The following is a 25066-nucleotide window of genomic DNA, read 5'->3' as shown; positions in this document are numbered from 1 at the left end:
ACTGTCAGCTGAAATCAAATGAGTGGCATAAATACTGCATCAAGTTTAGGTCCATCTAAGGCCTATTTCAGGACACACCCTTCCTGTCTTCAGAAAGGACACAGTTATGGTCAGTGAAGATGCATGAGAACAGCTCTGCAACAGTTGGGTCCATTTTTTAAGATCTTGAAACAGTTCGCTTGGTTTTGCTGAATACACATGTTGCTTACGAACAGCAGAAGTAAGGTAGCAATAACCTGAGGAAACTGCTCTGCCTTGTATCACTTTTTAGGTTGACACTACTGCTAAAGACTTACTCTCATCCTAATCAACTCGGTTAGTAAACTTCCAGGCTACTAGATTAGCATGTCAGGGGTAGGGAGAGCAAACTCTCGTTTCATTTCCAACAGTGACAACAGAATTTTCTATAAAACACTCAATTCTATAAAATAAACAAATGCTTTAGAAATTGAAATTGTTTGTTAAAGGAAATACTCTACTTTTACTTAAAAAAAAACCAAACCCAAAACAACCAAACCCTAAGCCCAGGGGTTTTTAAATATTGAAAATACAATAGAAATTCAACTAGAATGAGCAGTGACTGACCTTTTACCATTTTATGGCTGCTTTGGGGTCCCACTGACTTTGGTGGCTTCAGAGCAGGGCAGAGAACATACTTGCACATCTCAAAGAACCAGTGTAGGCAGAACAATTTTACATTTTTGTTTACAGGCTTAGCAGTGAGGCCAGTGACTGAGAAGACTTTGGGACTGAGCTACCATTTCCTTGCTAAAGGTGGTATCTCAAAGACTAAATTCAGGCAAAACCAAAAATCTAGACTGGCCACTTGTCTGTGCAGGTGAATCTGCATGTCTGTCGTTCTGGCATTCTACACACCCAGTCCACTTGTTAAAACATTTATATGACTTCACGGGATCCTTGTCCCCATCAGCAGCCAGTAAGAAAGCAGACAAAATACAGCTGATCATTCTTGTTAGTCTGGCAAACCACCAAATGCAGCAACATTTCCGCTGCTTCCTTAGGCCAGGTTAACAGGGCAAACTGGAACTGTATCAGCCTCAACTTACTGTCTTTGAAAGTTACATTAAGAAACAACTCTCTGGCTGTGGTATCCATCTCCTACTATTTCTATAGCACAGAAGACAAGTGCTTAGTTATGAACATTGTTTGCACAAACCAATTAATGTATGTAACCAAATAAAGAAGTGAGAATTAATTTTATTATTACCATAATAAAGTCAGAGCAGCCAAAACATAATTGTCCTTGTGACGTAAAGACAATTTAGTCCCAGTATCACGTAATTTCTTTTTTTTTTAGTACGTGAAGTAGAAAATTTGGTTCTGACATTACTCCAAGGAACTGGAAAGATCAGGCACATGCACTCAATTCTTATATGAATGTGTATTGTTAGATAAACAGTATCAGATATGCATTGTTTCTGAAACAACTGAATGTTACATACATCCAGTGAGAGCAGACATCGGCTCAGGTTGGGTGATAATTGGGACACTTATTCACAGGCCAATATCTACGCAAGTATCTAGGCTCAAATCAGAAGTTTAGAACAGAACAAACAGGAATTTAAACAAGTGTCATATACAGATACTACACATGACTTTCTTAACAAATGCCTTGACTGACATAGTAATTTTTCAGATCTGACTTCCCATTTGCCTTTTCAATCCTTTACTAAAATACATATAAGTGAAGTATTTTCTGGAAAAAGTCAAGAAAAAGAAATTATTTAACAAAACGCATTTATTAAAATCTGTCATTTACCAATAACACTCCAACAAACCTGGAGGGAACAGCACACATGCTGTTTTATTGTTAGGTATAAAAGTCAGTATTCTCAAAAACAGTGTAGCTTATATGAGGTAAGGAATCTTCACACTAAGGCTCTCAAAAGCAGCAACTCTTTAACCACAGTAACAAGTGTCTGTAAGGAAAAATCTTCCTAAAAATAATTTCACTATACCCAGTATGAGAAACAGATGAACCATGGGATGTTCAACAGAGAAGAACTCTCATTTATATCAAAACATCTCTTCAAGCCCTCAATTGCCTATTTAAAAAAAATTATGCAACTGCACTTGTTACTGAAAAACTTGCAGGAACAGTCTTGCTTGTTGGTGTCAATCTTAAACATCAAAGGCTTATTGTGTTTTTTTGTTGGGGGCATTGTTTGTTTTGTTTGGTTTTTAAAGCAAGGAAATTAGTGACTAATTAAGTCAGTAATTTGTTCCATACCAGCTATTTATCTTTTTGGTGCTTACATAAAGCACCAAACTGACTAAAACATATTTCTTGGTCTCTTCGAACCATACAAACTTAACGCAGACTTTCCCCTCTGAATCTGCATAGTCTGCAGTATAGATAGGACCTGTGTAGTCACAAAGGGCAGATAACTTGGAAGACAATTCCATGTAGACTGGAGCACTAAAACACCAGAAGGGCTTTCTAGTTTCATCCAGCAGAGTCAGATCCATCAAGAAGCAGTCCTACAAAGACAAGGAGAAGGGATTGTTTCCCTATGTCATGGCACAGTAAGTAGATCTGTCCCTGATTTTAGGAGGAATCTCAAGGGTCCAGAGAGTTTTGTATGAAAGCTAAAAACTCAAAATACAATTGATAGTGCTCCACTGACTACTGCAAGAAATACTTACTTGAAGGTTTCCCACAGAAATCAAAACCGCAACCTACGGGCATCAAAAGCTGTGCTACGGAAAGTTCCACTGCCAACCCAAATCAGACATTATTTCTTGAACATTTTTAAGCCCTTAACATCTGTTTTTCTCAGTTATTAATTACTTTACCATTCAAATAATGACAGTCCTTTCAATATGAGAAAGCAACCTAAGTTCAAACTCTGGCGCTTAACTTGTGTGAATGCAGCAGTGTTTGCACCCCAAGGCAGTGCACACACAGTTGCCCTTCCATGCCAGCTGTAAAAGGAAGGGATACAATACTTTTTGAATGGTTCATAGCTTAGGTTCCCAAAAAGGTAGTAACAGTAATCTTTATGTAAATTCCTCCTTTCACAAATTCTTGGAACTATTTCTTTACAACATTACACAACTACTTAGTTTTAAAATGCTAATGCCAGTTCTTGGGTCTTTGCAAATGGATAGCTTCTCATATCCCTTGAAAGCAAAGGAGTTGTGTGTTAGCTGTTACTTATTCTCATGAGCTCTGAATCACTAAATGAATCAAATTATCTTAATTATGTTGTATCTATGCTCCAAAAGCATAAACAAACCAACACCACATATTCCATGCCAAAAAAATTGATTTGGAATGCTTGCTTTCTCTGTACTACATAGCTGTGCTTCTGTTGCTCTAACATTGCTTTCACTATTACATCAATCAGACAAGAGCAGATGGCACAAATGTGAGGCAGTATGATACATACAGTTTTCCTAAGCTTTTTACTGTAGACTATGCTGAAAATAGAAAATTCAAACCAAACTGAACGATGATGTAGTAAACTTACAGGAGCTATAGAATCACTAGAAACAAGAAAGAGTTACTATCTCCCAGTCTGACAATTTGCATAGAAAAGGTCAATTATGCAAAGGAAGGTGGGGTGGTGTTGGGATGGTGGGGGTCTTCCCATGCATTTCTGTCCTGGTTGTGGCCAGGACAGGGTAATTTTTGCAGTAGCCAGGAGGGAGCATGACTAGGACAGAGGTTGTTCTGTACCACCTCACCTCATTTCCAGGAGCAGGAGAAGGGCTCTCTTCTCAGTCGGGGTAGTTTGGCATGGTCAGGTCCAGCTCCACAGTGAGCATTTGCATGTGAATCACTCACCTCTCTTGTACATTCTTGTTATTAATATTGTTGCTGCTACTCTCCATTTTCTTACCTCACTGCAGTTTCCAGTAAACTGTTCTTATCACAACCTCTGATCTTCACCTTTTGTGCCTCCAGTTCTCCTCTCCAGCCCAGCACAAGGCAGAGGAAGGGAGGAGCGAGTGAGCACAGTGTGATTTGGAGTGGTTACAGTGAGAACACTGAATTGGAGAATACCATCCCCAAGCAGGGACAATTTCTAACTACCAGCAACTAATTTTTTTATTAGAAAAGAAGTGCCCAAAAAATCGTTGGCATTTTTTGGTTTTCCTGAGGGGATTGAAAAAAATTCAAATAAATTCAAAGTAGTGGCATGTCCTGCTTCTGTGGCTGATGTTATTTGGCCTTCACGTTTCAAGAATTTTAGAGACTTATGTTAAAAGCCACACTGAATTCAACCTATACCTATATGTTGACATGTTCAATCTGTCATCAGAAATTGAGGGGTTTAAAAAAAAACTGTATTCTTTATTTTGTCCTAGAAACAAATATTCCGTATAGTTGATGCTGTAAGCACATGGGAGAGAGACTAAAACAAAAAAAACTAAAGAATAGAGCCATATCTCTCTCCTTCCTCTGACAGGTAACTTCCCAAATTCTTATGTGCTACTCATGATTATTTTCACAGAAAAAAAATTCTGCCAAGCAGCTGTTAATCCTGTAGAATCATGGAATGATTGGAGTTGGAAAGGACCTTTAAAAGTCTAATTCAAACTCCCCTGCCTCACCTCATGGAGAAAAAACTTTTTACTTTTTTTTCTGATGTCCAATTTAAATCTACCCTCTTTCAGTTTAGAAACATTGTCCCTTGTTTTGTCACTACAGGCCTGGGTAAAAAAAGTCTCATGTTATCAAACAGTATTCCATACCACATTTATACAGGATTCGCAGAAACAACAGTTTTGTTAGTTTTGAGGCTTTTTTCAAAAGAAGTGCCCAAACTGAAATCCCATGTTGAACTAGATCATTTCTCAGTAGTGCTCAAATTACATTTATCAGAATTTTTGGAACTTCTGAAATATTCATGCTGATGAAGTACATTTAAAAATATGTGCCTTCACCACTACTGCAAAATCGACAGAACTACTCTGAAACTTTGTTTGAAAGAATTCTTTTAGGAACTTTATCCAATAGAATGTGCAAGCATTCCTCTAAAAGACAGAGTTAATCCAGCTGACTGACGTACCTGGCTTGAGCTAGGTGCTGACTCTGTGGATGTGGACTGTAGTTTCTGCCTGTGTCCATTTGCATTTTTAACATTCCCCAGCAGTTCCCAGCTTTCACTGTATATACAGCACAGAACTGCAGAGTATTTCCCCTGAGGTTCAAGGGCTATTGCTTGCAAAAAGACCCCCAGCCAACCAAAAAAAAAGCTCCAAAATTCACACCAAACTAAAACAACAGCAACAAAAAGAAAGAAGAAAGAAAACCTCAAAAAGCAACAACAACAACAAAAACCCAACAAAAACCAAAAAACCCCAAAACAACAACAAAACAAACAAACCCATATGAAAAGTACATCTGCAGTAAATTTTTTTTTGTCCAGCACTTCCAAGCAGGGCTGGTCAGTCTCAGAATCTTTGCAGAGTGGAAAGCAGTAATCACACACACATAATGGGTCTATCATGCAATCCAGACTCTATCAGAGAAAGGAGAAAACTTTTTCCCCTCAAAATTCACTTTTTTTTTTCTTTTGGAATACTGGAATAGAGGTTTCTCTCTACTTACAGACACCTTCCACAGACAAAAAAATTGTTTAAAACATTAGCACATTTAGGATGCACAAACATAATTCTGCTCTGAGATAAGCATTTCCAGAAACAAAAAAAATGTATCTGACCTTTACATTGCCTTTAAACACATCTGTTTCCCAGCATATGCCGAGTGTACCAATAACAGGGCAGTGCGTCCTATTACCCTTTATGTTCACAACTGTGAACCTCACGTATCCATTTTCAATGTCATCTGAAATATAAAATATATGCAACATTATAGCAACATAAATCAAATTCAGCCCAAGTACACTGCAAATGTTCTCTTATCTTCTCTCTTTGTCTTTTTCTTCCCGCTCACCAATAAGAAACCCTGACACACACCAACAGCTAGATACCAACCTTGTTACAGAGGAACTAAGTTGCAGTTTGGGGATTTGTTTCTGTGATCCACAGTAGAAACAGCAGCTAAAAATTCTTTTGTATTTTTTAGTATAGAAATAGGAATGCCACCTAAAGGATTTACACAAGGATGTGAGGAGTAAATTCCACATTCAACATTTCAATTTTGTGCCACCAGTGTCTCCATCACTGCCCACTCACCAAAAGTCAAGCTCAACACTAACACACAAAATAAATTATGAGATACCTGCTAATTCTGGTGCCAACAACCAGCCTTACCATGCTGAAATGGTTATTTAAACTTGTAAATCAGTCTTCAAGCAAAGCATGTCAAATGCCTGATACGAGATTTTACAAACAAGTCTTAAAAGCTCTCTAAATACACAAAAACCACCCCTTAGATTTTGCAAGCACAACTCATCAATTTACATCAACAAGAAATGACATTGAAAAGCCAAAGCTTAAACTACTGTATGGTTACAAAGCTGTGCTTAAAAAGTTGAAAACCTAGATAAAAACATCTCAAGAATGTTTGTTAAGAAGCTAGATCCATGGTTTCTGTGAGTTCTATGAAAAGCCTGTCGTATCTTCCTGAAGACATGAAAAATTTTCTAAATATTTTCAATTCAGTTAGAAAGTATTTAGCATATTCACCCTACAGTATCTGTCAATAAGACCATATTACCAATTCTGTTTACATGAAAGGGAGCATAAAATAAAATGCTAAAACCCAACCAAAACAGTGGCAAAACAGCTAGTTACTGCAATGCAAGTATTAATAACAGAAAAAAATCTGAAGCCATGCACACTCCATCTGCTTGGTTCAATGAAGTGTGATGTAACCTTTTAAAATTTAATATTAAGAATTAAATTAACCTATAAAATTTAATATTAATATTAAAATTCCATTTCAGTTTCTCCCCTTTGAACAGATACACTGGGTGTAAGAAGGAAAGACATAACAGCAGGTGTGATGAGCACAGATCTTTCCCCTGAGAAATCTTTCTCTCTTCTTCCTGTGTTTTATAAACAAAGATAAAGTTTGGATGTTGTTGGAACAGTGTCTCAAGATATGAATGATTCAAGCCGGCCAATCGGCCTGGGGGGAGGTTTTGAACTGACCAATCTGAGTGACATTTGAAAGTCTATATAAGTTGTAATTAATTAATAAAAATAGACATTTTCTGCCACACTGAAGATTGGTCTCCTTCTCTCTGCTAGCGGATCAACAGCGACAAGCAGGAATAATTTTTAGAACAGATATTATTGTTCCATCAACTTTACCTTTTGTGCAGAAGAGGCGATTGTATGTTCCCCACAGGTACATGCAGCTTCTGCCATGCAGCTCCAGATGCAGACGGTAGTCATGGAGTCCATATTCTGGGTTAGTATCACCCAGTAAAGGTTCACGAGGTGGAGGGGCACATTGACTTGAAGAAAAAAAATAGAATTTAGCAACAGGGGATGGCTTAATAGAAAGAGATATAATACACATCCTTACACTAAGACTATCACCTTCAGAGAGTTTTGAAACCAACATTTTTAGTTCATCATGCTTCTTTTAAGCTAATACAGTGTCTAATACTGCTGATCAGCTGTCTGGCCTAGCCAAAGGCAGAAAATATGGCAGTCAGCTTTAAAAGGTACATCTGTTAAACTTCAAAACATGGACTTGTCTACAAAAACGAAAAAAAGCATCAGCTTAACTACAAATATAAAAGCCCACTAGCTAGAGACTTCTCTGAAATAGCAATTACTGGAATAATTTTGTTTGTGCCTAACTAAACGAGTAACTACCACACACAAATGACCTGAAGAGACCAAATGCCAGAGGCAATTGTGCAGCTTCTACATAGGATCCAACCGGGCACTAGGGGAGACGGTGTTAAATCGTACCTTCTCTATGAGAAAAGCCACACTAAATTATATTGGGCACTTAAGACTACTGGTTAGATACAACAGTATCTGACCAGGAAGCTGAGGGGGAAAAAAGTTCCTCAAATAATGTTCTAAAGCTAAAAAAGCTCCATCTTCTTAAACAGCTTACAGTGTATAAACAGGTATTGAATTGTATTATATTATGTATTGCAATATGCATATATACAAACACTTCATAGGAAGTCCAGCTAGTGTCTCAGTAGGACTGAAAGAAAAAATCTAACTTTCTCAGTACTGCAAGTATTACTACAGTTGTATAACTAAATTAGCTCCTTAATAGCATAACAATGGCAATACCTTAGTATGAAAATGCTCCTACGGTTTTGTATATAGCTACTGTAACTGTTGTTTATATTAAGCAAGAATAGTTAATTACTGCCTAAATATAAACCTCTTAACTGAAGTCAATTTTAACTGTAAAACTCAAAGCTCTACTCAAAAGGTTAAATTTATTACCCACAAAGGAAAACCAAACTTACACAGCAGCAGAACCCAAAATGCTTCTCTCAAGAAGTTGATTAGAATGAAGACTCGCCATGATAAAAGCAATTTCATTTTTCTCCTGAAAAAATTAATTAAAGTAGATGTATTTTTATGTGGAAATTCTTTTTTTTTTTCAGAGGGTCTTTCTGAGCATGAAAATTCATAGATAAATGCTGCTGCTTATTATTCTGCCAATTACTGTAATGATTTTACTAATGGCTTGCTCTAACACTTGGACTCCTAAAATCTTTACTGTCTTTTCACAAGAGCACAGAATATATAGAAAAGATTACAGCATTTCTATATTATGGAGAAAGAGTGGGAAAGTAGCTATGCCAGGGCAAAAGTTATGAGAGCAATCCAGGAATTGCACTTCCCTTGCTTCTACTTACCACTTTAAAATAGGTACCTAAACAGGATCAAACAGCACTTACTCCCAACTACTGAAGCATCAAGTTTATTTTCATATGTAAGAAACTATTTGCAAAGAGAGCTAACATCAGTGAGGGATACAGAATTACCCAACAGAAATGGTGAATTTCTAAGTAAAGCCTTGGATGTTTTCACCAGATTATGTACTCCTGGGAAAACATTAGGAACATAGCCTTCTATAGATGCCTATATAGTCAAAGAAAACATCAATGTGGCAACTAAACAGAAACAGAAGTATGTATTTACTTCAAGAACACAGAATGCTGTGTTGTCAGCTTCTTTTCTTGAAGTGTATTTTTTAAGTCCTACATTTACGAACACCTAAGTCAATAGGAAAATTATTCACTGCCAAAAGTCTCTTACTCCCCTCAAATGTGGGTGACCACTGTTTTCATCTCTCTGGGTTACCAGAAAATTACATCCTCTCATCAAACTTTTGGCTTCTTAACTACTTCGGTATTTTCACAGTGCAACATTACAGCTATAAAAGATACAACAAGTGAGATTTATCAATCACACAGCTTCTCAATCTTCTTTATCCAAATACCAGGAGGCCCACTTAACCTGTTCTTGGTTTCTGTTATGCAGCTATGTGCAAAAAAACAAGATATATGGCATTTATAATTATTACACCCACTCACAATTAACTACCTAATATTACTCTGCCTACACAGAGAATAAGAACTGCTGTTCAGAAAAGCAAGCAGGGAAAATATACTAGAGTGAAGCACTCCATTCTTAACAACTATGTGGTACTTCGTTATGACTGAACCATTTCCAGGTGCTGAAAGAGTTCTCTTTCCAAGCATGGGAGGGGCCAGTGCATGAGCAAGACCATTGAGCCAACAACACAGAGACACCAGCCTACTAGACTTCTGAAGATACAAGAGAAGTGGCTGTTAGTTCATCAGAGCTTTTCACAGACTCAGACAACCAGTAACAGCCTCATGCAAGTCAGCCAGTCTCAAGTTCTCTACGAAATGGAGTTTCAGTCTTACCTTTAAGTAAGAGTGAAAGAAATAGTCCTTCTGTGGTTTTGAACATTGCCTCTGGTGATTGTGCACATGTAGTATCTTACATAACTGATCTTTGAATTAGAAGTACATATACTCCTGTGACAGATTTTAGGATACAATAAATTATCTGCTATCTGTCCCTACATGCTTTTGGTTGTTTCTAGTTTAGAAAAGATCTTTCAAAATCCAAAAGAGAAAAAAAAACACTTAAAGAAACCCCCTCCCCAAATCCCAACTACAAGGCAAAAAAAATCCGTTCCTCCAGTCATCATAAATTACTGAAACGAAATGTTATCTTACCTTCCAAGTTCCTACTAACAGTCCTGGATTCAGACTGAAGAGCTGGACGAGCTCATCGGCACCAAGTGCCACACTACTTTCAGTCAGGTTAGCAAGACTGTATTCAGCAATCAAGGCAAATCGACGAGGTCTTTGGAAGGAACATACAGAATGTAGCAAAAGGCCTGTGTCTCCTTATTCACTTAAAGGTTCAGCCTAATTTAATTTTTTACTGACCAGCTTAAGTCAGACCAACAGCACATGATGATAATGGTTTTGAAAACATTTGGCATGCAGAGCCATAAACTATACATTCAAACAACTACAGTGCACTAGCAGGATCTCAACCCCTAACAAGAAAAGAAGCAAAAACCACTATATGATCTTCAAATACACTCTTTACAGAAAGAACTTATGTGCTTGCCCAATTTTTCAAAACACCACCAAATTAGTTTACAATTTTGTTTTGATATTTTATTGGTACTAGATGAAATCACTGAACATTTATCAGTGTGAAGCAAGCTACTAAGGTAATTTTTTTGTCCACAGAAGCAAAGTTTAAAGGAAATTACCAAATTGTACATATAATAAATTAAAAGTTTGTGTTAGAGAAAGCCTTCATTTTTTAGAAATTTTTTTCTCTATTTTGCCTATAATTAAAGCCATTTAGCTCCAAGACACTCTTAAATAAATGTTCATGGACAATCTTATTAACTAATGATGCATTTTAAAAAGAGCAGAAAGTAGAGTTTGCATTACCTATTCAGAATGAAGAAAGAAGTCTTCCTAAAACCCTTTTCAGACTTAGGCTCTTACTACATTCAAAACGGTTCCTGGAGCTCCCAATAGTATCACTGTAGTACCACCTACTACTACTACACTCCCAACACTGCCAGGGATGGGGCATCCACGACCTCCCTGGACAACCTGTTCTAGTGTCTCACCACCCTCAGAGTAAAAAATTTCTTCCTAATCAACCTCAACCCTTTCCATCTTTAAGTCAATCAGGCTCATATTATTGCAGGAACATTCCTAAAATCCCTGCACTACTGCCTTACAGTCTTAACACTGACATATTGAAATTGGTGAAACCACTACCTTCATCTATATTCACAATCTCTACAAACTTACAGTTCTGTGAAATAAATACACCAACTGCCTCAACTGCCTGCAAGCTTTTTTTTTTTCTTTTTGATTTTCTACATATGAGTCATCATCTTGGTAAAACAACTGCATTTCGCACTTAATTTGACTGCAAGACTTTTTCATCTGACTTTATACAAAAGGCTTCTGTTGATTTCTTTCTTTTTTAAGCAAATAGCTTCTGCTTGAGGAACCAGGTGTTTTGTAGGTGAACAATTCTCTCTTTTCAGAGCTCTGTGACTAGGGGCTTTGTGTAAGAAGCATGTACCTGACACTGCACATGCTATAAATGTGTATGCACATATGCAGCGTATGCACATAAAGCATACACATAGACCCCAGATGTGTGCAGAACTCCTTAACAGCAACCAAACACCTCAAAAAGCCACTTTTCATTTAAACATCTTCTCAGAATATAATGACAAAAGCTATTGTACACATTTAAGTTAAAAAACAATGGATAGGCTGTGGACTGGTGTTTTTATATGCATGTACTGAAGACTGCACACATAGTTAAACACCAAGTTCCATAAATTCACACACATACTTGTAAGACAGAAAATAAATTTTAACAACATAGATTACCTGACAGTAGCCACCTAAATACTGATGAACTTTTCCAAGCTGAATTTCTCACAATAAATTCTCCTAGATTTACATGTTTCTTTCATGCTCATTTGTGTCTATGCCTCAAATTCAGCTTTCCTAGTCAGGATCTCTCAGTCTGAATATCACATGCCAGTACCTACATTAATCAATGAATTAATGTCATAGCTTGTTGGATTATGCTATTTCTTGCTAAAAGCTCTACCAATGAAGAGAAGAATATAGGAAAAAATACTACAGGGAAGCTTTCTAACAAAGAGTTAACTTGTTGAGTCAAACCAATGTCAGATAGCTCCCACAGACACATTATCAACCAGTTACACTCAAAAAACCCTCAAAAATCCTATGTTAAAACTCACCCCTTCTTGCTGGGAGGTCTGCTTTGATCAGGAAGCAATGGTGTAACTCCAAACAGTTTCAGGGTTGACAGGATGTCTGAGCACGGCCAGTCTCTACCACACCAAAGCATGGTAACAGATGTGTCCTTAAATGATAGCTTTGGCTTCTCCATTACATGTTCTTTCCCATTTTTGTCCTTTAGAACAATTGTCCAACTCAAGCCATTGACTCTGTCATTTAGGAATTGAGAGGGGAGAGAGGTGTTTAAAAAAAAAAAATCTCACAGTGACAAAACTTAAACTATGCTTTCAACAGAAATTTTAAATTTCTTCTAACCGCTACTTATGTTCCTCAGTTTCAGTCACTTCTAGATTATCATTGTATCTTCCCATTATGATATAAATTTTAAAACTCTATTTCTATACCCCCCAAGCCATTAGTCTTTTGTACATTGTTCTCAAGTTAATCTCTTTCTACAAGGCATTGCTTACTTCATAGCTTCCTTGTTCATACATGGAAGACCTGTATAAGGATCTGGAGGTTTAGCAAGCTGCACTACTCTAGTTGTGAAATAAGAAGTTTGTTTAAAGATGTATTCTTTCTTCCAGTACCCAGGCTTCTTATCATATACACCAGCACAGCCCAAAGAAACAGTTTCTGTTTGTTGAGACTTCATTTCCTCCATTTCCCATTCTGGTTGCAAAGAACTGGAACAGAGTTTCAGCCAAAGTACGCTGAAAATAAAAATAGAATAAAGAGGAATACATTTCAGGAATAGTCACTTAATTTTTGTATGCACATCTCAGCTACCCCTGAGCATAACGTTAGCACAAAAACAGTCTTGTCTGTCTCCTTCAAAATATGGGATCCAGGATGAAGCTCAGCAAAGGCAGAGCCATAGTCAGCAACGTAAGGGAAAACCGATAAAGGCTAAGCAGTAAATTTTGAAAATTCCACCCCAAAACAATGATGCATCCTCCTCACAGAAAATCAGCTAGTGGAGAAAGTGTTTTAATACCTCTTATTCAACAAAGATAATCTGGACTCTTCAAGCTTTCTCACACAGATACAGCTGAAAGTGGGATGGAGCAGGACCATTAGATTCATCTTTCTTTGGTGTTACCAGTGTCATGTCAATCCCTTCTTCACTCTTTGGAAAAGCTCAGAGAAGACATGACTTTCTGAAGACAAATAAACATGTGACAGTAATGATAGGTTAATCTCTTTCACACCAGGTGTGGTGGTATTGATTGGCCCAAAACATCAGTAAAGTATTTTTAACATCTAGGAGAAATTTGGATCCCTCAGAAGCTGTTGTGGTAGGCCTGGGGAGGTGTCCGAGGGGTGGGGAGTGGCACAAAGATGGCTCCTATGTGTCCTGAGTGAAAGTTCTGGAAGTTTTTACATCAAGTCCAGCAGAGCCAATCTCTGATGGCTCTGAAAATGATGGACATGCTGCCGGCCAAGTGTGGGCTAATTGGAGGTGTTGGTTATGCCTCTGTGAAAACATATTTAAGAAGAAATCAAAACAAGCAGGCATGCACTTCTTTCACTTCTTTGTAGTAGGAGGAGGTGGAGGTGAAAATATGTGAGGGAGAACAACATGGAGACACCAAGGTCAGTGAAGAAGGTGGGGGAGGAGATGCTCCCAGTGCCGGAGCTGAAAGCTCTCTGCTAGCCATGGTGAAGGCCATGGGGGGGCACGAGGTCCCCTGCAGCCCATGGAGTCCACAGGAGTGCAGAAATCCACGCACAGCCCACTCCAGAGGAGCAAGTGGATGCCTGGAAAAGACTGTGAACCACTGGGAGTCTCATCTAAGAGTTAAAACTGCAAAGGCCTTGCAAAGGAGAGAAAGGCCTTGCTCCTTGGATGGAAGCAGCCTGGCCTCAGCTTGGGAGAGTCTGCACAGCACCCTATGGACAAAAAGACTCAAGTTACAGCAGAATTCGGGTGGGATGTTACTCATGAGAGTGGACCCACGCCAAAGTTCCCACAGGACTGTCTCTCGTGGGAAGGACCCCTGGCTAAGTAGAGAAACCCCTCTCCCTGACTGGACTGACCAGAGAACCCCTCTCACCCTGCCTCCTGTCTGTGTTGCTGGTTTGGAAAGAGGGAAGGGGGGTGAGTGGACTGCTTCTTAAGAGGGTGGGGGTGAGAGCAGAAAACTGTCTGGAGAGAGAGAGAAACAAGTAGAGATAAAGAGTATTTGTAGTAGAAGAATTGTAGTGATGAATAAATTTGAGAATCTGCTCTGTGGACTGAAAAGAGACCCTACACCCTGCCCCCCTACCCGGCTTGTGGATTGTAAAGGAGAAAAGGGGATGAATACTATGGGTTCGTAAGAGCGAGGCGGGGGAGTGAACAAAATAATGTATGAAAAGTTTATTTTTGCCTTGCATTTATCCTTCAATTCTGTTAGGTAATTAAATCACTTTTTTGCAACTCTAAGCTTGGAGCCTGATTGCCCTCTTTTCGTGCGTCCTCCTGGCAATGTCCTATCTCAAACCCTGACACCACGACAACTATGAGGTCACATTTCAGCCCACCACACCCAAGTATCTCTAGGACAGCTCATGGAATATTGAGTACAGGAACCTCCAAGAATTCAAACAAGAATCTGTGAATGCAGGTTGCCAATTCATTTGCTAATTTTAAAGTGCTAGACACACAGTTTAAAATTCATTTGCTAATTTTAAAGTGCACTAAAGAAAATTAATAGCAAGGCCAACACATTCTCAAGAGACATTTTCTACCATTTATCAGCAAGATTACCTTTACCAGTCCTCACTTATGCCCAGGCAACCTTACACTGCCATGTTTTCTATTGCATTTTCCCCTCTCCTTAAAGCATTCAAGGACTAAATCCATGCCACACTGCCTCCTACTCATCAAAACCATTCTCAATTCATCAGCTGGTGAGAATAAGTCCCCACATGCTGAGAGCCAGGTTCTGGTTATTGATGCAAACACATTCAGGAATTTTGCAAAAACCTTCCAGCCTGCTGCTCAGCAGATAGATACACAATCCTCCACTGCCATTTCTGGAGACAAAAGCATTTAAAACACAGAGACCAATAAGCTACCATGACCACACCCTGGGGGTGAGGGGGGTCACAAATCCCCAGGACCCCACCCTGGGCTGCCTTTACCCACGGGAGGGGCACCAAGAGCCAATTGGGCATCATCAGGTGCACCCACCTGGTGCAGCTATCATGACTGGTCAAGATGGGTTCACAGTCAACATGAGCTTCCAACCGTCCTTTCACCAAAAGCAAGGTGGGAAGGGTAACATGAAGAAGAATCCCAGATGTAAAACGAAGACATCAGATACTTCTCTTTTAAGACCAGGAAAGGCAGCCAAGTTACCAGGTAGTATAAAACATTTCTGATGGAGGGGGGAAGTTCTTTCTTAAACTCCAAAGCACGTTAGAACTGTCTGGTAATGGAAACAAAGGAGAGATGCCCTTGACGTACCATCACTGGGGGAAACTGAGCTATAATCCAACTGGTCCTAACCAGCCTAAAAAGTCCAGTAAAATAACCTCATATACAAGTCTCCTGTTAACTAGAAACCCCTTCCCAAGAGAGGCATTCTTTCTTTCTTGGAGAGAGATACTCTGCATCTTACTGTATGATGCTGAAAAGACAAGGCTTCGTAGTAGGCATTTCCTGCATTTTAAAGTTACAGACTCAGGCAATTTAGCTGACTGAAGACATACTAATCACAAATACCTACCATCCTTGTCTTCACTCCCAGTTACATATTGCTTCTTCCTTTCCCAAACCAGTGTTGTGCAATCAAAGAAATTAGTTCAAGCACAAAAATTCAGTTAGGGTAAGAAGACAGAAGAGAAAATGAAGAAGGACTTGGAATCACAAGTGTTTAGGAAACTATCCCTGCCCCCTCATCCTCAGCTTGTGAAGAATTCAAGGCAGATAAATCAAAAACCACCCAACAGGGAAGCACAAGTTTGCCTCTTGCACAGCAGAATACATGCCCTTCTTGCCTCAAATCATTAATCCCCATCTCAAGGCCTCTTACTGGACATTACTACAAGAAGCCAAACCAACCTTTTACAGCTGACTCAAATGCCAGAATCAGATGCACATCATCATCACTCATCACTGGACCACAATGGCAAAAAGACCTTCCCCTGTGCTCTCACTTCCTCTTACACAAGCACATTTTGCTGGTGATCAGAATCCTCATGCTTTTGCAGGCAGACCATAAATGTGAACTTCCCACACTGCATGACAAGAAGGCTGGAATACTCCATGCTGGGGCAAGGAGAGTGCAGAAAGGGGGGCCACAAATATTTCCTTGTCTTCAATAGTTACATTGAAGACATCAGTGCCACCGAACTGTTCAAGGGCAGACATCAGAACTGCCCAAAGACAAATCACTGCATCAGGTGGCACAGACGTATCCCAATGAAAGACTGACGGTCCTGTTGCAGCAAGGACAGCAGCCTGCACATCCAGGACAGCAGAAATATCCTACAACAGATACTCTCCCTAAAAACAAGGTGAGATTTGTCATAGAAACATACAGGGACTTCAATTAAAACTTCTGGTCATTCACCACAAGATTCAGGGTCTTGAGAAAGTCCATGGAAATCCATCAGGAAGAAACGACCTGGTCCCACTGAACAAATCAGGCTCCGAGATAAGGCAAAATATCTCTTCCCCAAGTCCCATTTGTGCACATACCCTAATCTCTCGAGATTAGAAAATGGAAACAGACATTGTCAAGATGGAGGCAGATGAATCAGCTTGCCCTGAACAGCCACAGTGATTTTATCCTGCCTTTTCCACCCTGAAGTGGAAAACACATACTAAGATAATTTGTGTCAACTATGCAATTTTTATCTACACTGACCTGCTGACAGCTTCAAAACATACATCTGGATTACAGTCCTCCCTCTAACTTCATCAGTCCTAAAGGTGTCAAAGGTGTAAACCAATTGACTGTACATGTTTTGGCAAATAAGGGAAAATGGATTCATATCAGATGCAGCAACTTCCTATACAGGAAGACATTTTCTCATTCGAGCAACACTAATGCAGTAGAATCCTAGGGAAAAAACCCCGATACCCAGACATCCTAGTTATCATGTATCAACCCAGGTCTCTCCTCTTTATCCTTTCACAAAATTATCCTGATACTAGTAGGAGCAATTTGTCTATTCTCTGTAAGCAATCCTTATTTAAAAAAAAAAAAAAAGTGTCAGCATTTACCTTCATCTCTTTTGTTTCATTTTAGAAATCACCAAAATTTGACAAACAGAGCAACAGATGAAAACCACTAATGAAGCACTTGATTGAATCAATCCCTCTGCAAAAACCTGATGAAGACCTAAATAAGTGGAACTTCAAAATTATGAAAGCTATGACAATTCCACAAAGCTACTGGTGACACACCACTAAGGATCACCTGAGCAGAAAAGTTTGTGCAGGTGCACGTGAATACAAACAAATACATGCGAATTTTAAAACAAAGAAAGTGCTAATAGCAACATTTCAAAGCACTGGATTTAGTTTTTGCCTCATAACTCTCATTAAACAACAGGGCTCGCACAGCTAGAATTCCATGCGACACATACTGTGGACTATGCAGTGCAATTTCATCAGAGTAACTGCCCACAGGTACATGCATCAGTGCTCTGGCATCAGAGAAACTAAATTAGAGAGACTCATAACTCAGGTAAACACAGCTGGGGCATGACTGAAACCTTCCCTGTTCCTTACTTGTCACTGGCCAGGTCATAGAAGTGCTTATTCACACAACCAACAGACAACAGCGACACGGGATCCAAATAGGAAAATATCTTCAGCAGCATTTCTGATGGCATGCTGGAAAACAAGAGAGAGATGAACACTGTCACACTTGCCTGCAAACTCCAGAAATTACAATGGCAGAGAATTTTCATTTCAAACCAGAAAAAAACAGGAGAGGTGGAAACCAGCAGCTGATAAATAGATTAATCAAAAATCACCTGAAGAGGAATCAAAAGTCACCTGAAGAGTTAAACCGGAATTTGGGTTCTGTTTTCACTCTCCCATACGTGGCATTTGCCAAAAACAATTCATCACGACTTATTCAAGAGGCACACATGCTATTACATGAAAAGTTATGGGTTTGCATTTTTATTAAACTTTGTTAACTTTAACCCAGTTTGACATGAAACTACATCACTTAGCTTCAGTTTCTTACTGCTTGTACCATGACTTTAACATTTATTCCACAACCACCAGCGTGTCCAAAACTGCAGATATATTCACTCTCTCTCTTGACTGTGGTGTCACGTCTCAGGATGCACCAGGACAGAAATGATCATGCTCTACCTCATCATAATCTTCAAACTGTATGTGCTCAGGGGTCTTGTGCGATTTTCATTTATGTCAACAGAAAGGTGTGAACTTCAAAACAAGAGCTAAGTGGCATCTTGAAAATCTTAATGTCTCTGTGCATCTGGAAGGATGCCTGAAAATGAAGGTGCCAGTCTAAGCACAACAAGCAGAACATACCCTGGAGATGAGCCAACATGATTTTTGTATTAACAGACATGAACCTCATACCATTCGAGCAGTACCTCATAACTGCACAGAGTTTAAAATACATGGATTTTATAATCTAATTTTCTTGAGCACTGATTAGGGTCACATCAAAATCACTGCTGAAAATACAAGGTGCTGTGAAAGTCGACACCCCAGCTGTGCCTCTCGTCCTTTTACTACTGTGTTATTTGCAACACTTGATTTATATTGCTAGTTCAGAAGCAGAGAGCTTTAAAGAGTAGCATGATAATGCCAATACCTCAATGTTTGTATTAAATTCACAATCTTAGTTGCATTAACATAGAGGCAATGTGCCAAAACATTCAACATGCCAACACTTGCACTCTCCCGCTCTTACTCCTTGTGTAAAGCCATACTCACCTCTCAATGCACACATTTGGTTTCGGTTTTATGGTAGATGTAAAATACAGACTTTGAATTCCAGCATTTGTGGTTTCAGAGCATTCCCCAGGCCCGGCAGCAAAGGTCCCTAACCTACTTGTACGAAAGAGAAGCTGTTAAGAGTCACATAATCACAAAACGAAGCAATACGCATACTGCGCACACGCAGACACAACATTTCAACCAAGGCAAGATTCGGGGAATACCTCATATGGCACCTCATTACTATCAGTTCACTGATTTGAACAACCACACCCAAGTTAAAATAACTGACATCAGGAAGATTCAGTTTTAAACTCATAGCTGTCATTCCTCTCTCATGTCATTCCTCTCTCTGTCATTAATCTCTCACAATGGTCAGAAGGCAACAGTGTCGCTCCCCCAAATCACTTTGAATCCAGGACAGATCTATTACTCCTAGACAGCTGCACCACTGTGGCCACCACAACCAACCTCAACAGAGGCCCCTGCAGCAAGTCCAACTCACTGATTAATCCTCTGTTTCACACCATTACTCCAGAGACATTTTTGAGCCATCCAACTTTATTAAGCTATTAAAAGACACCAAATAACACAATACCTTGAAACTTCCTCAAAAACTGGTGAGGTTCAAAAAGAATTTCCTTGAATATACAACAGAATCATACATGAAGCAAAGTTTAAGTGTCATTTCAGATCTTCCCCAGCTAAAATACTCAAAACCTGAGAGATAAATATTATTTCAACAGGCCAATGGATATCAATGGCTTTATAGCTCATTAGTGTTGCAAAATGTGGAATATGTAAAATTTTCTTAAGAAAGTTCTTTGATGTTTGATCTTTGTGTACTTTCAAGCCTGAACAGCTTGGAAAGGAGATTTAATCCGTGAAAACGGAGAGCAGCTAGCAAGCTCTAAGGGATATGCAGGTGTTAGAAAGACAAATTACTTGGTGCTAGAATTGCTTTGTTAAGGTTTAGGGCTTGACATGCTTCAACGATTTCACCTAGGAGGTGGTTAACAAACCTTGGGAAGAAGGATGCCCACTGACAGTGCACACAAAGAATGCAGATTTACGGGCAACAAGAACACCTGGAAGAAATCCCAAGATAAGGGAAAAACTACTAAAGCCAGCTCAGCAACTGTGCTGAAATCAGCTCCAACTTCCAGAAGTGTGAACTTGTTGACCACTGGCCCAAGAAACCCACTGACTCGAAAGAAGGGAACGACTGAGCATGCAGACTAATTAGCACGAGAAGCAAGAGAGTCATTAACCAATGGAAGACAGAACACTAATTAAGAAGAAAACTATGTAACTTGTAGCCAATGAAAACTAATTCCTTCCTTTGTAAAATGGTAGGAAATAGTCAAAAGTTTGGATAGTTGGTGTTCTGGCTTTGTGGATTTGCCACCCAGCACCCCCCCTGTGCAGAACCATAAACAAACACCTCAGCTCTGTGTGTGGACTGGACTCTGGCACAGTAGGGTGGAAGAACCTATTCTGGCAACATTAGCACATCACAATTTGGACCAAAAAAAAAAAAGGAACTTTGCATATTTCCAGCACAAATTCTTACAATCTAACTGGTCACATATTTTTCCAAGTCTTCTGCTAGGAAGGACTTTGTAAGCTGTAATTGCAAATACTGTCATTAATCCACATAAAAATATGGAGATAAGAGTTTCAATCGTAAATCAAATCCTTATACTTCATACCCACTGATGCCATGGAGCAGACAGAGCTCCTCATTCACTGCATTATTGATGTTTTAAATTGCCAGCAGACTTTCCAACACCTGGTCAAACCAGCTCTGGGTTTTTAGCCAACCAATGAATATGGGGGAAAACACCTAACTTTGAAGTATCTGGGTACCATGCACCTTTAATGCACACTGTTCTCAGTTTAAGACTCATTTATGCTCAAAGAAAAATAAAACCAAAAGAAATTAACAACTCTGGTCCACATTGTCAACTGTGCTATATAAAGAAACAAAAAACAAAACCAAAACAAACAAAAAAACCCACAACAATAAAACCAAAACCAACCAAACAAAACCACCAACACCAAACCAAAACCACCAAGACATTTTACTGAGAATTACATAACAAGAAGACATGCACATTTCAACTTGGGTGCCAGCCACAGATAGACCAACAATTAAATTAACAACTACAGAAAGGTAGCCACATAACAAACACAACCTGGAGGTCAAACAAGGGTTTTATTCATGCATCATTATCAAGAAGTACACTTAGATGATAAGGCACCAACAAACTGTATTTTTCAAAAGCCATTAAGGGATTTAGAGACCCAAGCTGTGCTCAACAGCAGCAGAGTTCTCACTTCTGTATGTTCCAGGGCAGCAAATCCCAGGCTATTCTGCCCTGAATCCATGCTGAAAGCACAGAGTTTGGGCAGGGACAGGGACACAACTCCACAGACTCCAGGCACAGGAAAAACTCAGAGAAGCAGCTGGATGCTGGATTTTAAAACCCACTACTTTGGACAAGCGAAACCTGCATCGTCTGTATTCAGTCCTCCTTGCTCATTTTAACCATTGCCCCCTCTTCTTAACCCCAGGGAGAAATACCCGAGGAAAGAAAAATTTTGCCCACACATGCCTTGAAAACTTTAATGTAATATCTATTCCTTTTTTAAGCTGCAATTAAACAAAAAAAAAAAAGCTGAACTTTTGCATCTTCCAAAACAAAAAGATTCTCAAGGTGTGAAGAAACAGCAAACCCAATCCACAAATTACTTTCCAAGTACTGTGTGCGCTAAGATTTTTAATTTGCATTAACAAAATGCTTTTACATTGCATTGACAAAGCTTGGGCAGATAAGCCCCAGATAAAAATCAGTGACAGCTGTTACACCCCCTCTTTAGAGACTTCTGGGAGGCTCTTATTTAAGAAGCACAACAACTGAGAGGCTCTTATCTAAGAAGCACAACAACTTCAATTGCTTTTTCATTAGCTTTCAACCCGTTCAGTTTTGTACCAATATTTTCACTTTCACACCCCGTAATACTTGCAATGTGCCTTGGTTTTTTGAGGCCAGCAAACAACTGTCTTTCAGGTAACGTTTCAAATAATGTATCTAAACTTTTAAGTAGTGAAAAAAACTGTCACCTCCAAATGTTAAAGCATACATGAGGATAAACAGAAACGGTAAGAGGATTTTGACACGGGTTGGCTGGATTGGTTTGGTTTTTTCCCCTCAGCTAATGATTTCAGTCTCTTTAAAAGGTGGATATTACCCCAATGCATTTACAGGTTAAAAAGAAGAAAAAACCCAACAAAACAACAGGGAATGGAACTGCTATGAAACTCAAGGTCGTACAAGTGGGTTAGCAGAAAAATCTGCTTTCTCAAATCTGCCTCTAAGATTGATGCGTTCAAATTTTGGAAGCCAAACCTGTACTGTAAGAATTAAGGTAATCACACCTTCCATGGTGAAAACCTCCTATTTATTACAAGGGCCAAACTACCCTGAACACACATAGAGTAGACACTAAACTAACCAGTACTGTTTGGATACTCATTATAGTACCTCCTCCAAGCGGAAGGACATACTGAAGGTTAAGCCCCACTTTTCCAGGCAGAAAGAAGTGTTAAACCCAGGCCTCCCTGCACCTGGCAACGCCTGCATTTTCCCATTACGAGGCGTCACCTCCACAGGGCGAGGGAGAGGAGAGCACCATGGCTGCAGAGGTGTACATGACCACAGCCCTCACCGTGACGCGTTCAGAGCTAGAAATCAGGGTCCTGGAGCAGGTGAAAGAGCCTTCCCAGAGGAGCAAAGGGAGTTGAGGGAAAACAACAAACCACCCTCCCCGGCCGAGGTGGAGAAGGCCAAGCAGGCAGCGCCCCCGGGCCGGCAGCGAGTCCCGGGCCGGCAGCGCCCGCTCGGCGTGGCCCCGCTTACCTGTCCCCGCCCGTGGCCATGGCCGCTCCGCCGCGGGACAGCAGTGGCTTCGCGCTGGCGGCGGGGTGGAAAGGGACGAGAAGGAGTGCACGGTGCCACCAGCCGTGGTACGCCCTGAGGCGAGGAGGGACGGCGCCAGCCCGACGGAGGCGATGTCCGGCAACGCTGGAGCGGGAAAGGCGGGGCCGGGTGCCTGAGCATGGCCGTGTGGGGCACTTGGGAAGCGTTAACGCCCTGGGCAGCCGCAGCCATTGATTCGAGGGAATCTGCTCCGCAGTAAGGTACCGTTAAGTGAAGCACACCTCCATGTGCGCGTCCGCCATGCTCACTTTGCAAAGGTTATTTATACGTTTACAAATTCAGCATCCGCCCTAGTTTCATTCATTTATCTAAAGGTACGTTCTTAGCGGTTGGGTTCTTACATAACTTGTGGTTTCCTTATCTTAGGGTTACGTGAAAAACGAGGTTTCACACTCTCCTGTTAAAATGTAAAAGTTTATTAAAAGACAATAAGGGACAAAGACAATAAAGCAAAGTAACAACGCTTGGCAAATAGCCAGAAGCATGTCTGTCACTGATGGAGATACTCTTTAAATACCTTTTCTGTTACATCAGCCTAATAGATATTCATAAGCAATTATACATAGTCAAACTTTCCCCAAACTTGTTTGCATATTCTAGGAACTGTTTAGCATGGCCCCTCCTCTGGTCCGCCTGTAAGAGCATGAGCTGTCCTCCTGGCTGTCCTCCTGGCTGTCCTCTTGACTTTGGTCAGTCGTGTTATCATCCCCATCTGAGCCCTGTTCCACGGTCTCTGCAGATGACAGTTGCTGATAGTTGAAATGTCAGTGGCAGGGGTCTTCATCACACCGTTAGCTGGATGTTATCCAACCAAGCAGGTGGTTCACTTGTCGTAAGTTAACCACAAGTATATTAAAATAACCATGTCAGCTGTTTCACCACTATGTCTAAGTTTGGTTAGTAACAGAAATAGAGGCATTAGTTATTATGATGCAACTATACGTTTATAACAAGGCTGCTTTTGTAAGAATTAAAATTACATGCGTATCATCCACTTTAATATTTGCGAAAAGCCAAACTTATAATATGTGTTTATCACAGGTTACAAACACAGCACACTATACATTCATTCCACACTTATTTTGCTAATACACTTTCTTAATTTTACTCTTACACACTTCGTTGCTATATTAATTATGCTTTATCTATAATTGTGTATTGATTATGCTCCTATTCTGTTATATATAAAAATTCTCGTACATATAAAAATACATATAAAACATACCCTCTTGTGACATCTGGCTTCAGCAGGCCAGGTGCTGTAAGAGTTGCCCCATGATCAAAAAACGCAAAATTCTGCCAATGACACCAGCCCTTAAGCCACCAGTTGATAATGTGGGTTCTCCTGTTCCTTTTGTCGTTTGTCTCTGCCCCCCTGAAGGGTTTGAGCAGAACTCCACCTGTGGTCCTGCCCCATCAACCACTCGACCCAGGGCCTTGAAGTGCCTTTTAATTGCCCTGCTGCTCTTCTTGTCATTCTCATCACTGCCAGCCTGGAGTATCAGCAGTGGGTAATAACCAGAGTGCTGAATCCGCCCAGGGAGCCTCCTGGAGATATCCTGTCCCCAGGCCCCGAGGAGGCAGCAGACCTCCCTGTGGGATAGGCCTGGTTGACATATGGGGGCCCTCTGTTCCCCTCAGAAGGGAGTTACCTACTACGACTACCCTTCTTTTCTTTTTAGTGCTAGAGGTAGCGATCTGTCTGACAGACAAAACGTATTTGGGAGGCTCTCCAGGCAGATTATTTTCTTCAGTGTCATCTGGCTGACCCTCTGGACCCAGGGCCTCATACCTATTCTGAAGTGGCACCCGGGTAGGCAATGGGGGTCAGCAGGGATTTTTATAACCTCCCCGAGTAGGAACGCCTTTCCACTCCCCTTCATCCCCCAGGTGTCCTCCTATTGCCTGACGGTAGG

At 40.2% G+C, this 25066-nt stretch overlaps 1 protein-coding gene and 2 long non-coding RNA genes across 3 annotated transcripts in view; 2 read left to right on the top strand and 1 right to left on the bottom strand.

Annotated features, from left to right (window-relative positions):
• Positions 1-14709, top strand: part of LOC146421252 (uncharacterized) — a 194659-nt gene extending 179950 nt beyond the window's left edge. Inside the window, exon 3 of the long non-coding RNA XR_014848796.1 lies at positions 14654-14709. This is a non-coding gene — a long non-coding RNA (uncharacterized LOC146421252). The remainder of the gene's footprint in view (positions 1-14653) is intronic.
• On the bottom strand, positions 1236-23312 carry LOC146421250 (F-box only protein 15-like). The gene is made up of 10 exons (XM_085047636.1): positions 23070-23312; positions 19144-19257; positions 17953-18057; positions 12695-12937; positions 12224-12433; positions 10137-10266; positions 8385-8467; positions 7252-7397; positions 5694-5818; positions 1236-2502 (listed from the first exon to the last, which is right to left on the bottom strand). Exons 1-10 carry the CDS (start codon positions 23087-23089, stop codon positions 2233-2235), a joined length of 1446 nt encoding a protein of 481 aa, XP_084903762.1. The 5' UTR covers positions 23090-23312; the 3' UTR covers positions 1236-2232.
• LOC146421251 (uncharacterized) lies at positions 14732-18309 on the top strand. Its single transcript, XR_014848791.1, has 3 exons — positions 14732-14833; positions 16539-16730; positions 17468-18309. It is a non-coding gene; the product is annotated as an uncharacterized LOC146421251 (long non-coding RNA).
• Positions 23313-25066: the final 1754 nt, after the last annotated feature.

Source organism: Lichenostomus cassidix, unplaced genomic scaffold, assembly GCF_008360975.1.
Source record: "Lichenostomus cassidix isolate B80296 unplaced genomic scaffold, HeHo_3.0 HiC_scaffold_43, whole genome shotgun sequence".
In the NCBI taxonomy this organism is placed as follows: domain Eukaryota; kingdom Metazoa; phylum Chordata; class Aves; order Passeriformes; family Meliphagidae; genus Lichenostomus; species Lichenostomus cassidix.
Note: the sequence above shows the minus strand (reverse complement) of the source record. Positions and strands in the feature narration are given on the sequence as shown.